At 46.4% G+C, this 13,107-nt stretch overlaps 1 protein-coding gene across 1 annotated transcript in view; it reads left to right on the forward strand.

The window, feature by feature from the left end:
* Window positions 1–13,107, forward strand: part of LOC136573203 (protein unc-13 homolog A-like) — a 178,161-nt gene that overhangs the window by 161,679 nt on the left and 3,375 nt on the right. Inside the window, exons 39-41 of the mRNA XM_066574475.1 lie at window positions 3,163–3,219; window positions 4,210–4,302; window positions 12,399–12,558. Coding sequence (XP_066430572.1) covers window positions 3,163–3,219; window positions 4,210–4,302; window positions 12,399–12,558 — 310 coding nt within the window. The remainder of the gene's footprint in view (window positions 1–3,162; window positions 3,220–4,209; window positions 4,303–12,398; window positions 12,559–13,107) is intronic.

Here is a 13,107-nt window from a genome sequence, read left to right on the forward strand (position 1 = left end):
AGTCAGTTTGGTCAAACTGAAAAGCTTTAACCTGGTTAACTCCAGACGGTGCAGCCTCTCGCTAGCTGACGCTTGATCTCTGTGGGACTCGTTCTATAGTCTAAACATGGTAGATCACTGATGTCTGGGAAGGCTACATCTTCATCACCACATTCGGTCACTTTTATCATTACTGCAGCCGGAAGCAATCCTTCAGCATCGTAAGAACTCAAATTGGCTTCAGTGATGCCAGATCCGTGTTTATCAAAGCAGTGAAAGAACTCCTACAGGCGGCTTGTTTGCTACTTGTTGTGTTATTAAAATGTTGTAATTACGACATATATAATATAAAACACGTGTGAGCAGTCAGATTGTCCCGAGGGTACAAGCGCATCAATGGGGGAAACCATCTAAAGTCTACCTACACTCCTCCCATTCACCTGTGTCCTCCCCCATGTCCGGCAGGATATTCCATCCATGTAAAAGCAGCTGGTTCTCATAGATGTCGTACAAACCACCTCCTGATACATCGGCCACAGAAAGCCCTTTTCTCATTTATTGGGTATATGTAATTGAGCGGATCAGGCTGGACACTTCTCTGGGCAGCGTAGACCTTGCAGTTCCTCCCGATGTTACTATGATTGTTTGCTTGTTCTTGATGTTCTGTGTTGCTACATCTAAACCTTCACTTCTAGAGTCAAGTAAAGGGGTGTGCTATTGTCAACATATGAGAATAATGGAGAGGCTATAATAATAACCTTTATCTATATAGTGCAACATATTCCACAGGACTTTACAGATTAGAGGGAACGTACACAAAATAAGACCTAGCATGCGGTATTAAACCGATGGACAGTTTGCCCAAAAGGGATGATAGCCCTGCATGCAAGACCTTACAGACTATAAGGATATAAGGATGACACAGAAGGTATAAGAGCAAAAAATAATAATAGGATGCTACATATTTATACAAAAAAGCTGTATGAGCCGATCACTAGCCGTATTTGTGTATAAACATGTAAGAAATGCGATGGGGTGTGTGGGTGATACAGTAGGAAGAAGGGGGTCAGGTTTCCTAAAGGGAGTGTAAGAGCAGGGTAGATGGAGAAGGGTTTAGATTAGGGAACATCGTAGGCCTCCCTAAAAATATGTTTTTACGGCACACGTACAACTGTGGGTATTTGGAATTAGTTTGATTGTCTGGGGTAGTTCATTCCAGAGAGCTGGTGCAGCTCTGGAGAAACCTTGGAGATGGTAGTGGGAAGTTCAGATTAAAGGGGAACTTAGTCTAAAGTCAAAAGCAGACGGGAGAGCACAGGCAGTGGGGTAGACAGAGATAAGAGAGGAGATATAGGGTGGTGCAGCACTGTGGAGAGCCTCGTGGGTGAGAGTGATAAGTCTGAACTGTATTCTATATTTGACAGGCAGACAGTGCAGTGACTGACACAGGCTTGGGGCATCGGTGCAGTGACTGGCACAGGCTTGGGGCATCGGTGCAGTGACTGGCACAGGCTTGAGGTATTGGTGCAGTGACTGGCACAGACTTGAGTTATTGGTTCAGTGACTGGCACAGGCTTGAGGCATCGGCGCAGTGACTGGCACAGGGTGAAGACATCAGTGAAGCAGCTTGACAAAAAGATGAGACTGGCTGCTGCATTCAGGGTGGATTGGAGAGGGGAGAGTTTAGTGAGGGGAGGCCAATCAGTAGCAATTTACAGTAATCAAACCAAAAGTGGATAAGAACAACAATAAGAGTTTTTCATCTCTCCACAGTGAGGAAAGGGTGACATGAGTGAGCAAGTGATTGGATGTAGGGAATAAAGGAAAGATCAAAGCCAAATATGACCTTGAGACAGCAGGCGTTCACCCGAGGAGCTCTAATTTTACCACACACAGAGATGAAGGTATCAGGATTAGGTCAGTTAGTTGATGGTGGAAACACAAGAAGTTCCATTTTTCAGAAATTCAGTTTTAGATAGAGAGTCAACAATTACCGGCATTTTGTATTAATGAAGGTTTGATGTCAAACACCGCAGAGAGATCCAGAAGAATCACTCCAGAGTAGTCACCATTGGACTCAGGAGATCATTGGACACTTTAGTAAGAGCGGTTTCTGTAGAATGTAGAGTATAAAAACCAGATTGTAAGGAGTCGAGAAGAGAGTTATCTGGAGATGGCTTATTAGGTGAGAGTAGACCAGCCGTTCCAGGAGCTCGGAGATGAAGGGGAGATTAGAGACGGCTCAATACTTGGAAGCATGGGACAAATCAAGAGACGGTCTCTTCAGTAATGACCTCACGTTTAAAGGAGGAGGGGAAGATACCAGAAGAAAGGGAAGAGAGACCAGAGGAGGTGAAAGGAGATAGGGTCGCTAGTACCGGCGGTAGGGTGAGAAGAAGAGAGGAGCCTGGAGACGACGTCTGTTGTTGGGTCAAATGCTGAGTGTGAACTGGAGGAAAAAAGGGACAGTCTACGAGATAACTACTGCGTACTATATCGCCGGTCTCCTGTCAAAGATGATAATTCACGTTTTGCTGCTGTTAAGCCCAATATTACATTTTCCATCTGGCAAGGGTTCAGGAAGAATAATTAAAGTAGTCATGACTTTTTTCACAGAGCTGTTGTGTTTGCTACTTCCGTTTCAGTGCATCTTAAGAAGTTGTCATTGCAAGAAGCTGGCATGTAGGTCCCATAGAGACTTACATATTGTACAATCCATGACTGTGCTATGGGAGTAGGGCCACTTTCACACAGCAGTATTTTGGTCATTATTCTGCATCAGTCTTTCTAAGCCAAAGCCAGGAGTGGGTCCAAACCCCAGGAGAGCCAAATCTTTTCGTTCTACCTCTTTCCTGTAGATTCTACTGCTGGTTTTGGCTTACAAATACTGGTGCAAAATACTGCCGAGTGAAGCAACCTGTAAGTCAGCATGTAAGATATATCGTAATTTGCCATGTAATGTATCTCTATGCCAGCACTTAAACATTTCCTATATGAATATGCTGAATGGAGAAGCTGGCTGGAGGTCATTAGCCTTGCACTGGAATAATGCAGTATGGTGTTGTGTTTCATGTTTGCTCTGGGCAGACTATGTAAAGCTCCTCTCCTTTCCTCTCTTCCCATCACTCGGCACATCCATCCTTATACATCTACCATCTCTTTTTTCCTTTCTTTATCCCCTAGTCCATGGTGGTAAAGGTATTAGGTTTACTCTTAGTGAAGAGATGTATCCAGAAAAGGGTATGTCATTGGTGCGAAGGCTTTTGGAAGCATGTCCTATCCTGCTCTGCCGATAGTCAGTTAACGCAAAGTTGCTGCCAGTTAGAGCTACTTTTCCAGCTGATGAGCAGTAGTAGCGGGAAGCATGGGCAAACTCCAGTCCCACTTGTCAGGGTGTACTATACCAGCTTTGGTCTTCTGCATGTTTTAAGCCATCCAACATGTGTGACATCTCCTTGCATTAATTTACAATAAGCGAGAACTTGGCCTAGGCAATGCAGTATAGCTGCTTCGTTTCCATTAAATTGATATAGCCAGATCCTAGGGGCGGACAGTTCTGCCATAACATTGACCTGTATAAGTGGGACTGAAGTGTTACCTCTTCTGGGAATAAGACCTTATGGCACGTTCTTGACATCCTTATTACCACACTGAATGTGATATCGTCTTGCAAGACTTCGCAAGATGACCCTTTGCCTGTGGGAAGCATGCACTGCATCAGAATGCACAGTCCATTACAACCTAACTGCTAAGTATAAAGACTATAATGGTAGCATTATGTTTGGTTTATATGCTATGGACACAAATGGTAAGAAGGTGAGAAAGGCAATTCATTATGGCGAGTATGTTGGGCCAAAAGCATTGAACATGGGTGATCTTTGGGAGGCTGATCTCAACTATTGCTTTTGAATTACCAATATATGAACTAGTACTTAGCTGCATGTTGCACTTGGGGAGCATGAATAATATGCAGCGGCGCTGCAGCATCTCATAAGCATCGCCTGCTGGACTTGGGTTACGCGGACAATAGTAACACAATTCCGCAGAGTGAATGACTGCTGGCAGGAGACTAATGAGAAATTCAGTACATAACTTGGGAAAATACCGGAAAATTGCAGAGTGCCTTAATGATTAGAGGGCAGTCAAACCCTGCCAGCAGTTGTACTGAGGGACCGCGCTGGGATCTCCATTCAACGGCATTGATTTCATTAACAGGACTTTCTTCTCCAGGATCTGGCGTGGATGACTCGGTCGGAGAGGTTTCTATCCATGTGGAGCTGTTTACACACCCTGGAACAGGAGAGCACAAAATCAGTGTCAAAGGTAGCAGAAAATCATTTCATATAAAATAACGCAAATTTGGGAGTATTTATGAAGAAATGAGAAACGGATTGCCGGCATTTTATTGTCTTTGGATTTTTTTTTTTATGTCTTACAACTATAAGTGCGCTAGACTATGAACTTTATAGTGCAGCACTTAATAAATCAGGGGGTGCATGTTCAGACAAACACATTACAGACTAAGGGGTTATTCAGACGACCGTATATCAGCTGCGTATTCACGCCGGCCGATATACGGCGTCCCTCTCTCCAGGGGGAGGAGGCTGGAAGACCCAGGAGCAGTGCTCTGAGATCCCGCCCCCTCTCTGCCAACTCTCCACCCCCTCTCCACCCCTCTGCACTATTTGCAATGAGGGGAGGTGGGATAGGGGTGGGGCTAATTAAAAACCCAAAAACTTAGCCCCGCCCCTGTCCTGCCTCCTCTCATTGCAAATAGTGCAGAGGGGCGAAGAGGGGATGGAGAGGAGGCAGAGAGGGGGCGGGAGCTCAGAGCACTGCTCCCGGCTCTTCCAGCCTCCTCCCCCCGCAGAGAGAGACGCCGTATATCGGCCGGCGTAAATACCCGGCCAGTATACGGCCGTCTGAAGCCTCCCTAACAAAGTAGTAGGAGTGATGGCTCCGCTCTGAAGAGCTTACAATCTATGAAGAAAGTGGGTGACACAAGTGGTACAAGAGCTTCAGTGACCCTGACATCATTTACTAAATAGTACACTATACATAAAGCCTCATGAGTCGGTCACCAGCCAGAACTTGTGTATGCACAGATATGAAGTGCATTAGGATGCATGGAGTGTGGGGGATACCGTTGGATGAAGGGGTCAGGTTCTGAAGGAGAATGTAGAAGTAGGGTAAATGCAGAAGAGTTGGATTAGGGAATATGATAGAACTATCTAAAGGCATATGTCTTTAGCCGGCGTGGACATAGAGTGCCAAGGGCCCCTGTGCAAAGCCTGCCCCTCCCCTCCAAATAATATATATATATATATATATATATATATATATATATATATATACACACTACCGTTCAAAAGTTTGGGGTCACATTGAAATGTCCTTATTTTTGAAGGAAAAGCACTGTACTTTTCAATGAAGATAACTTTAAACTAGTCCTAACTTAAAACAAATGCACTCTATACATTGCTAATGTGGTAAATGACTATTCTAGCTGCAAATGTCTGTTTTTTTGTGCAATATCTACAAAGGTGAATAGAGGCCCATTTCCAGCAACTATCACTCCAGTGTTCTAATGGTACAATGTGTTTGCTCATTGGCTCAGAAGGCTAATTGATGATTAGAAAACCCTTGTGCAATCATGTTCACACATCTGAAAACAGTCTAGCTCGTTACAGAAGCTACAAAACTGACCTTCCTGTGAGCAGATTGAGTTTCTGGAGCATCACATTTGTGGGGTCAATTAAACGCTCAAAATGGCCAGAAAAAGAGAACTTTCATCTAAAACTCGACAGTCTATTCTTGTTCTTAGAAATGAAGGCTATTCCATGCGAGAAATTGCTAAGAAATTGAAGATTTCCTACAACGGTGTGTACTACTCCCTTCAGAGGACAGCACAAACAGGCTCTAACCAGAGTAGAAAAAGAAGTGGGAGGCCGCGTTGCACAACTAAGCAAGAAGATAAGCACATTAGAGTCTCTAGTTTGAGAAACAGACGCCTCACAGGTACCCAACTGGCATCTTCATTAAATAGTACCTGCAAAACACCAGTGTCAACATCTACAGTGAAGAGGCGGCTGCGGGATTTTGGGCTTCAGGGCAGCGTGGCAAAGAAAAAGCCATATCTGAGACTGGCCAATAAAAGAAAAAGATTAAGATGGGCAAAAGAACACAGACATTGGACAGAGGAAGACTGGAAAAAAGTGTTGTGGACGGATGAATCCAAGTTTGAGGTGTTTGGATCACAAAGAAGAACGTTTGTGAGACGCAGAACAAATGAAAAGATGCTGGAAGAATGCCTGACGCCATCTGTTAAGCATGGTGGAGGTAATGTGATGGTCTGGGGTTGCTTTGGTGCTGGTAAGGTGGGAGATTTGTACAGGGTGAAAGGGATTCTGAATAAGGAAGGCTATCACTCCATTTTGCAACGCCATGCCATACCCAGTGGACAGCGCTTGATTGGAACCAATTTCATCCTACAACAGGACAATGACCCTAAACACACCTCCAAATTGTGCAAGAACTAATTACAGCAGAAGCAGGCAGCTGGTATTCTATCGGTAATGGAGTGGCCAGCGCAGTCACCAGATCTGAACCCCATTGAGCTGTTGTGGGAGCAGCTTGACCGTATGGTACGCCAGAAGTGCCCATCCAACCAATCCAACTTGTGGGAGATGCTTCTAGAAGCGTGGGGGGCAATTTCACAAGCTTACCTCAACAAATTAACAGCTAGAATGTCAAAGGTGTGCAATGCTGGAATTGCTGCAAAAGGAGGATTCTTTGACGAAAGCAAAGTTTGATGTAAAAACAATGTTATTTCACATACAAATCATTATTTCTAACCTTGTCAATGTCTTGGCTCTATTGTCTATTCATTTCACAACGCATGGTGGTGAATAAGTGGGACTTTTCATGGAAAACACAAAATTGTTTGGGTGACCCCAAACTTTTGAACGGTAGTGTATATATATACTGAAAGTGCGCACCTGCTCTCCCCCTCCGGCATGCACATTTACTAGCCCCATGTAAAAGTTCAGGTAAAGACCCTCTTTCTGGCCGACTCACATGCAACATAAAAATTAGGCCACTAGAGTGCCCTTACCCTTACAGGCTTAGTAATATTGGTACATATAGTTAAAGGGGTTTTGTCATTAAAAAAAAAATCTATACTTATCCTTAGCACATCTTCCCCTAGCCGAGCCTCTGCAGTTCCCCGTGGTCACCTCACCACACGCTGGGCCCAGCTTGTTCTGAAGGCTGCATTCCCCAAATTCCTTCCGGCTGGGTCAGTGAAGGTCAGGTCCCTGTGCAGTAGCTTCACTACCTAGGCAGGAATTGTAATCTATTTCAGAGACAGCAATCTCTGAAGAAGATAGGCACTCCCCCTGCTGGCCTGTGAGCTGTGACATAACGTACATTGGTTGGCAGGCAGAAGACTGCCAACCAATGTATATAACCTCACAGGAAGGAGAAGAATCGGACAGCTGAAGGGGAAGTGACCCCCGTGACCCCCCCCCCCCCCCCCCCCCCCCCCGGACTGTAGGAGACAGGAGAAGATGGGGAGGTGAAGATCTGGTAAGTAGACTGACGGGGGAGGAATAGATGAGTATACATTTTATACAGTATACAGAACCCCTTTAAGCACTGATATGTTACCGCAGACCAGACACTATAATAATATCACATATCATATATACAGCGTGTAAATACTATTACCATTCATATTACCTCTATATTGTCACTGAACAAAACCCACTATACCAAGATCGGCATTACCAATTACACCCCTATATAAGCCAGCATTGCCAGAGGATTTGAAACTGTGTTGCCACGTCCAGAAAAAGGTGTTCCAAGTTAAAGTGATTGTATCACTAAGGCCCAATGTCCATTTGATTGCGCAGTGTCCTCGGCTGCGGGCAAGGTTAGATTCCGCTGTGGTCTGATCCATCCGTGGACGTGAGGCCTAATTCAGCTGCCAAGCAAAGACTGATATTGTGTACCTCAACTTGTGCTCCATCTCTTAACCCACCGACACTGGGGCAGCACCCCACAAGCAGCTTTCCAGAAATTGTCTTTTCCTGAATAACTTCTTTAATACAGGAGTATGGAAACGATAAAACAGACAAGATACAAAAAGAAGTGTAAAATAAAGAACTATTGTCAGCATAGAGTCCTTATAATAGAATTAAACGGCACGCATACACAATAGCAGTAATGAAAGGAAACGGGAGTCCTGACTGTTGCTCAGGGAACTAGATGTAAGCAGCCGCGAGCCAGTGTGTTGGAATCAGGTGTCGTTCACTGAATGTTGTCATTCATTGCTTCCTTTCAGGGGAAAAAAAATCTGATCTGGTCATATGATGACCATATAACATGTTTACCCGAAAATAAGACACTGTCTTATATTAATATTTGCCCAAAAAGAGGCACAGTGTCTTATTTCCTGGGGAGGGGGAGTTATACTCACCTGGTCTGCAGCTTCCCGGTGCCTCAAGTTGCTGGTCTCTGGCGGCGATGCGGAAGTCTGCAGTGTCTTCCGCACTGAGATATCTTCTACTTTCTGGTGACGGGGCTTTGAATACCCCGCCTCCAGCAAAGCGAGCGCTGTGATTGGATTGAGCGTCAGCCAATCACAGCCGGCGCTCGATAAGCCAATCACAGCCTTTCAGTGATGTCATTCACTGAATGGCTGTGAATGATCGAGCGCCAGCGGTAGTTCATAGCTCTGATAACCTGTAATAGGTAAGATTAGACCAAAGCTTTGGTAAACTAAAGCCCAAATTCCAAAAAGGTGTAAAATGTAAATAAATGTAAAATAAAAAAGAATGCTATGATTTGGAAAACTCATTTAACCATATTTTATTCACAGTAGAACATCGAACAAATATCAGAGGGGAAGGCAGACATTGTTCCTTTTTTATTAAAAAAAATGATCTAATTTAGAAATTGATGGCAGCAACGCATCTCAAAAAAGTTGGGCCAGGAGTAACAAAAGGCTGGAAAAGTGGTACTAATGAAAAACAGCTGTAGGGTCCATTTTCTACCAAGTCACATGACTGTATAAAAAGAGCCCATTAGAGAGACAGAGTCTCTCAGAAGCAAAGATGGTCGGAGGTTCACCAATCTGTGTAAAACTGCAACTGAAGATTGTGGAACAATTTTAGAAAAATTATGTAAAATTATGAAGACTTTGAACATCCCACCACCTACAGTCATAATATCATCAAAGGTTTCAGAGAATCTGGAGAAATTCATGTGCCCAAGGGACCAGGCCGATGGTAAATACTGGATGCTGGAGATCTACGAGCCCTCAGGCGTCACCGCATTATATACAGACATGATTCTGTAATACAAATCCCTGCATGGGCTCAGGAATACTTCCAGAAATCATTGTCTGTGGACACAGGTCATCCTGCTATCCACAAATGCAAGTTACAGCTGTATCATACCAAGAGGAAGCCACATAGCAACTCAATCCAGAAACGCCGGCGTCTCCTCTGGGCCAAAGGTCATATTAAATGGACTGAGGCAAAATGTAAAACTGTTTTGTGGTCAGATGAATCAAAATGTTAAATTCCTTTTGCCAACCACTGAGCCGTGTCCAGCGGACTCAAGCGGAGGGACCATCCAGCTTGTGATCAACACAGAGTTCAAAAGCCTGCGTCTCTGATGGTACGGTACTGCATTACTGCCTATGGCATGGCAGCTTACACATTCTGACAGGCTCTACCATTGCTGAGCCGTATATAGAAGTTGTAGATCATATGCTCCATCCAGACAACATCTCTATCAGGGAAGGTCTTGTGTATTCCAGCAACATAATGCTAAACCCCATACTGCATCCATCACAACAGCATGGCTTCACAGGAGAAGGGTCCGGGGTGAACCGGCCACCTGCAGTCCAGACCTTCCACCATATACTACATCCATCACAACAGCATAGCTTCACAGAAGAGTCCGGGGTGAACCGACCGCCAGCAGTCCAGACCTTCCATCATATACTACATCCATCACAACAGCATGGCTTCACAGGAGAAGAGTCCGTGGTGAACAGTCCGCCTGCAGTCCAGACCTTCCACCATATATTGCATCCATCACAACAGCATAGCTTCGCAGAGGAGTAATCTGGGGTGAACCGGCCGCCTGCAGTCCAGACCTTCCACCATATACTACATCCATCACAACAGCTTCACAGGAGAAGAGTCCGGGGTGAACCGGCCGCCTGCAGTCCAGACCTTCCACCATATATTGCATCTATCACAACAGCTTCACAGGAGAAGAGTCCGGGGTGAACCGGCCGCCTGCAGTCCAGACCTTCCACCACATACTACCTCCATCACAACAGCATGGCTTCACAGAAGAGTCCGGGGTGAACCGGCCACCTGCAGTCCAGACCTTCCACTAATAGAAAACATTTGGCGCATTATGAAACTAAAAATCCAGTAAGGACGACTCTGGACTGCTGAGCAGCTAGAATCCTACATCAGACAAGAAGGGGAGAATATTCATCTCCCAGAACTCCACCAATTGGTCTCCTCACTTTCCAGAAGAGGGTATGCTACGCATTGGTAGACACTAGAGATGAGTGAACGTGCTCGTTTAGAGCAATTAGATCGAGCATCGCTTTTTTCGAGTAACTGCCTAATCAGGCGAAAAGATTCAGGGGGCGCCGGGGGTGAGCGCGGGGTTGCGGTGCGGAGTGGGGGGGGGGGGGGGGAAGAGATAGAGCTCCCCCCTGCTATACCCCGCTGCCCCCAGCGCCCCCCAAATCTTTTCGCCCGAGTAGGCAGTTACTCAAAAAAAGTGATGCCCGATCGAGTAATTGTCCTAAACGAGCACGTTCGCTCATCTACACTAGACACGGCCCGCCCAACTTTTGTGAGATGTGTTGCTGCTAGAGATGAGCGAACGTACTCGGTTTGGGTGTTTTTGGACCCGAGCACAGCTTTTTCCGAGTAACTGACTACTCGGACGAAAAGTTTCGGGGGACGCCGGAGGGCGGGGGGGGGGGGGTGGGGGGTGGCGTGGTGGAGGGGGGGTAGCAGTGGGGAACAGGGGGGAGCTCTCTCCCCCCCCCCCCCCACTCCCCTCTGCAACCTCCTACGCACCCCCAGTGCCAATCTTTTCGTCCGAGTAATCAGTTACTCGGAAAAAGCGGTGCTCGGGTCCAAAAACACCCGAACCGAGTACGCTCGCTTGCTGCTATCAATTTGTAAATGAGTTAATTTTTTAAAATAAAATGGTGCCCTGCCCCCCCTCCCCGTCTGATATGTTGTATGTTCTATTATGTATAATATATGGTTAGGTGAGATTTCCAAATCATTACATTTATTCTACATTTATTAACATTTTATACCGAATCCCAACTTTTTTGAAATTGGGGCTGTAAAGGATACATCATTACCGTACTTCCGTGATGGAAAGGTGTTGAATAATGTGTTGCGCATTGATGAGGGAGTTCTCGCCGCGTCCGTTACCAGCTTGTCTTAACTAATTACTGGTAATAGAAGGAAACACTTTTTTTCAATCTAGTGACTGTACATTTACAGAAAGCACTCGGTGATGTAGCTGATCAGTGGAACGCTTCTCCTCGGCTCCATCAGCAGACGTCGTGTCCTGCAGCAGAGACCTCCGGCGGGATACAGACGCCCAGGGGGCCAAGTGCAGAGACCTCCGGCGGGATACAGACGCCCAGGGGGCCAAGTGCAGAGACCTCCGGCGGGATACAGACGCCCAGGGGGCCAAGTGCAGAGACCTCCGGCGGGATACAGACGTCCAGGGGGCCAAGTGCAGAGACCTCCGGCGGGATACAGACGCCCAGGGGGCCAAGTGCAGAGACCTCCGGCGGGATACAGACGTCCAGGGGGCCAAGTGCAGAGACCTCCGGCGGGATACAGACGCCCAGGGGGCCAAGTGCAGAGACCTCCGGCGGGATACAGACGTCCAGGGGGCCAAGTGCAGAGACCTCCGGCGGGATACAGACGCCCAGGGGGCCAAGTGCAGAGACCTCCGGCGGGATACAGACGCCCAGGGGGCCAAGTGCAGAGACCTGTCTACTGATGGCACTGGAGGGGGCAGCGAGGGCAGAAAGGAGGAGGACCGCTAATCATCTGCACTACTAGATGACAGCGGATAGCACTGCAACATCTGGTTTATCATCCATAGCTGGAGGCACGCCTTGATGTATCTAATAGCTTTTGATATGATCTGGAAAGGCAAACCTACATGTTTCCATATGACTGAGGCATCGAGTACTTGTGGCGATATAACAGCCCCAGTTATTGCAGGATGGGGATATACAGCGGTCACTGGTTGACAACTAAGGGATAGTGAAATGGGATAACGTGTAGCAGAGCTTCCATGGTTGGGTTCATGTTGACCAGTTTCATTCTCTCTCGTTTGTATAGTTGTTGCAGCTAACGATCTCAAGTGGCAGACCTCAGGAATATTCCGTCCCTTCATCGAGGTTAACATGATTGGTCCAAATCTGAGTGACAAGAAGAGAAAGTTTACAACGAAGTCCAAGAATAACAGCTGGGCCCCCAAATACAACGAGAGCTTCCAATTGTGAGTATGCGCCAAACAGGATGGCATTGTGGGGAGGTGATCTCAGCATCTCTGGAATTGGTGAACATAGTAATGCTGCCGTCACACCGGCCATAAAATGGCGCGATGCGAGAGGGAGGAAAAACTCTGAACTATGAAACCAATGATGCCATGCTGCGGGAGAAATCTCCTAACTTTCTGCCTTTGCTATTTCTATCGCCCATGTTTCCCTATGGAGTCTCCTTTTTATGGCATCGCAACGCACGGACATGCGACTTCCGTGCTGACCCCTGACCTGAGGCGCAGACACCAGTTGTATCATCCCTCTTTTTGTATAAAAAAAACTTTTAAAATTTGGTGCAAGCCACTCTGCGCCAATTTCCCAGAAAGTGCTGTAAATTATACTCGGTCTCTACAGCAGCTCCTCGCTGGATTTCTGTGTAGACGTGTGGAGCAGCTGAGATGCCCAATATATGAAGAGGCGTGCAGCACGTCTTATAATAAGCGCATCGTGCGCCGGCGGAAATGATATTAACTGGCGTTTGAAATGCTGGTCTTAGTAAATTTCCT

Source organism: Eleutherodactylus coqui, chromosome 7 (assembly GCF_035609145.1).
Source record: "Eleutherodactylus coqui strain aEleCoq1 chromosome 7, aEleCoq1.hap1, whole genome shotgun sequence".
Classification (NCBI taxonomy): Eukaryota; Metazoa; Chordata; class Amphibia; order Anura; family Eleutherodactylidae; genus Eleutherodactylus; species Eleutherodactylus coqui.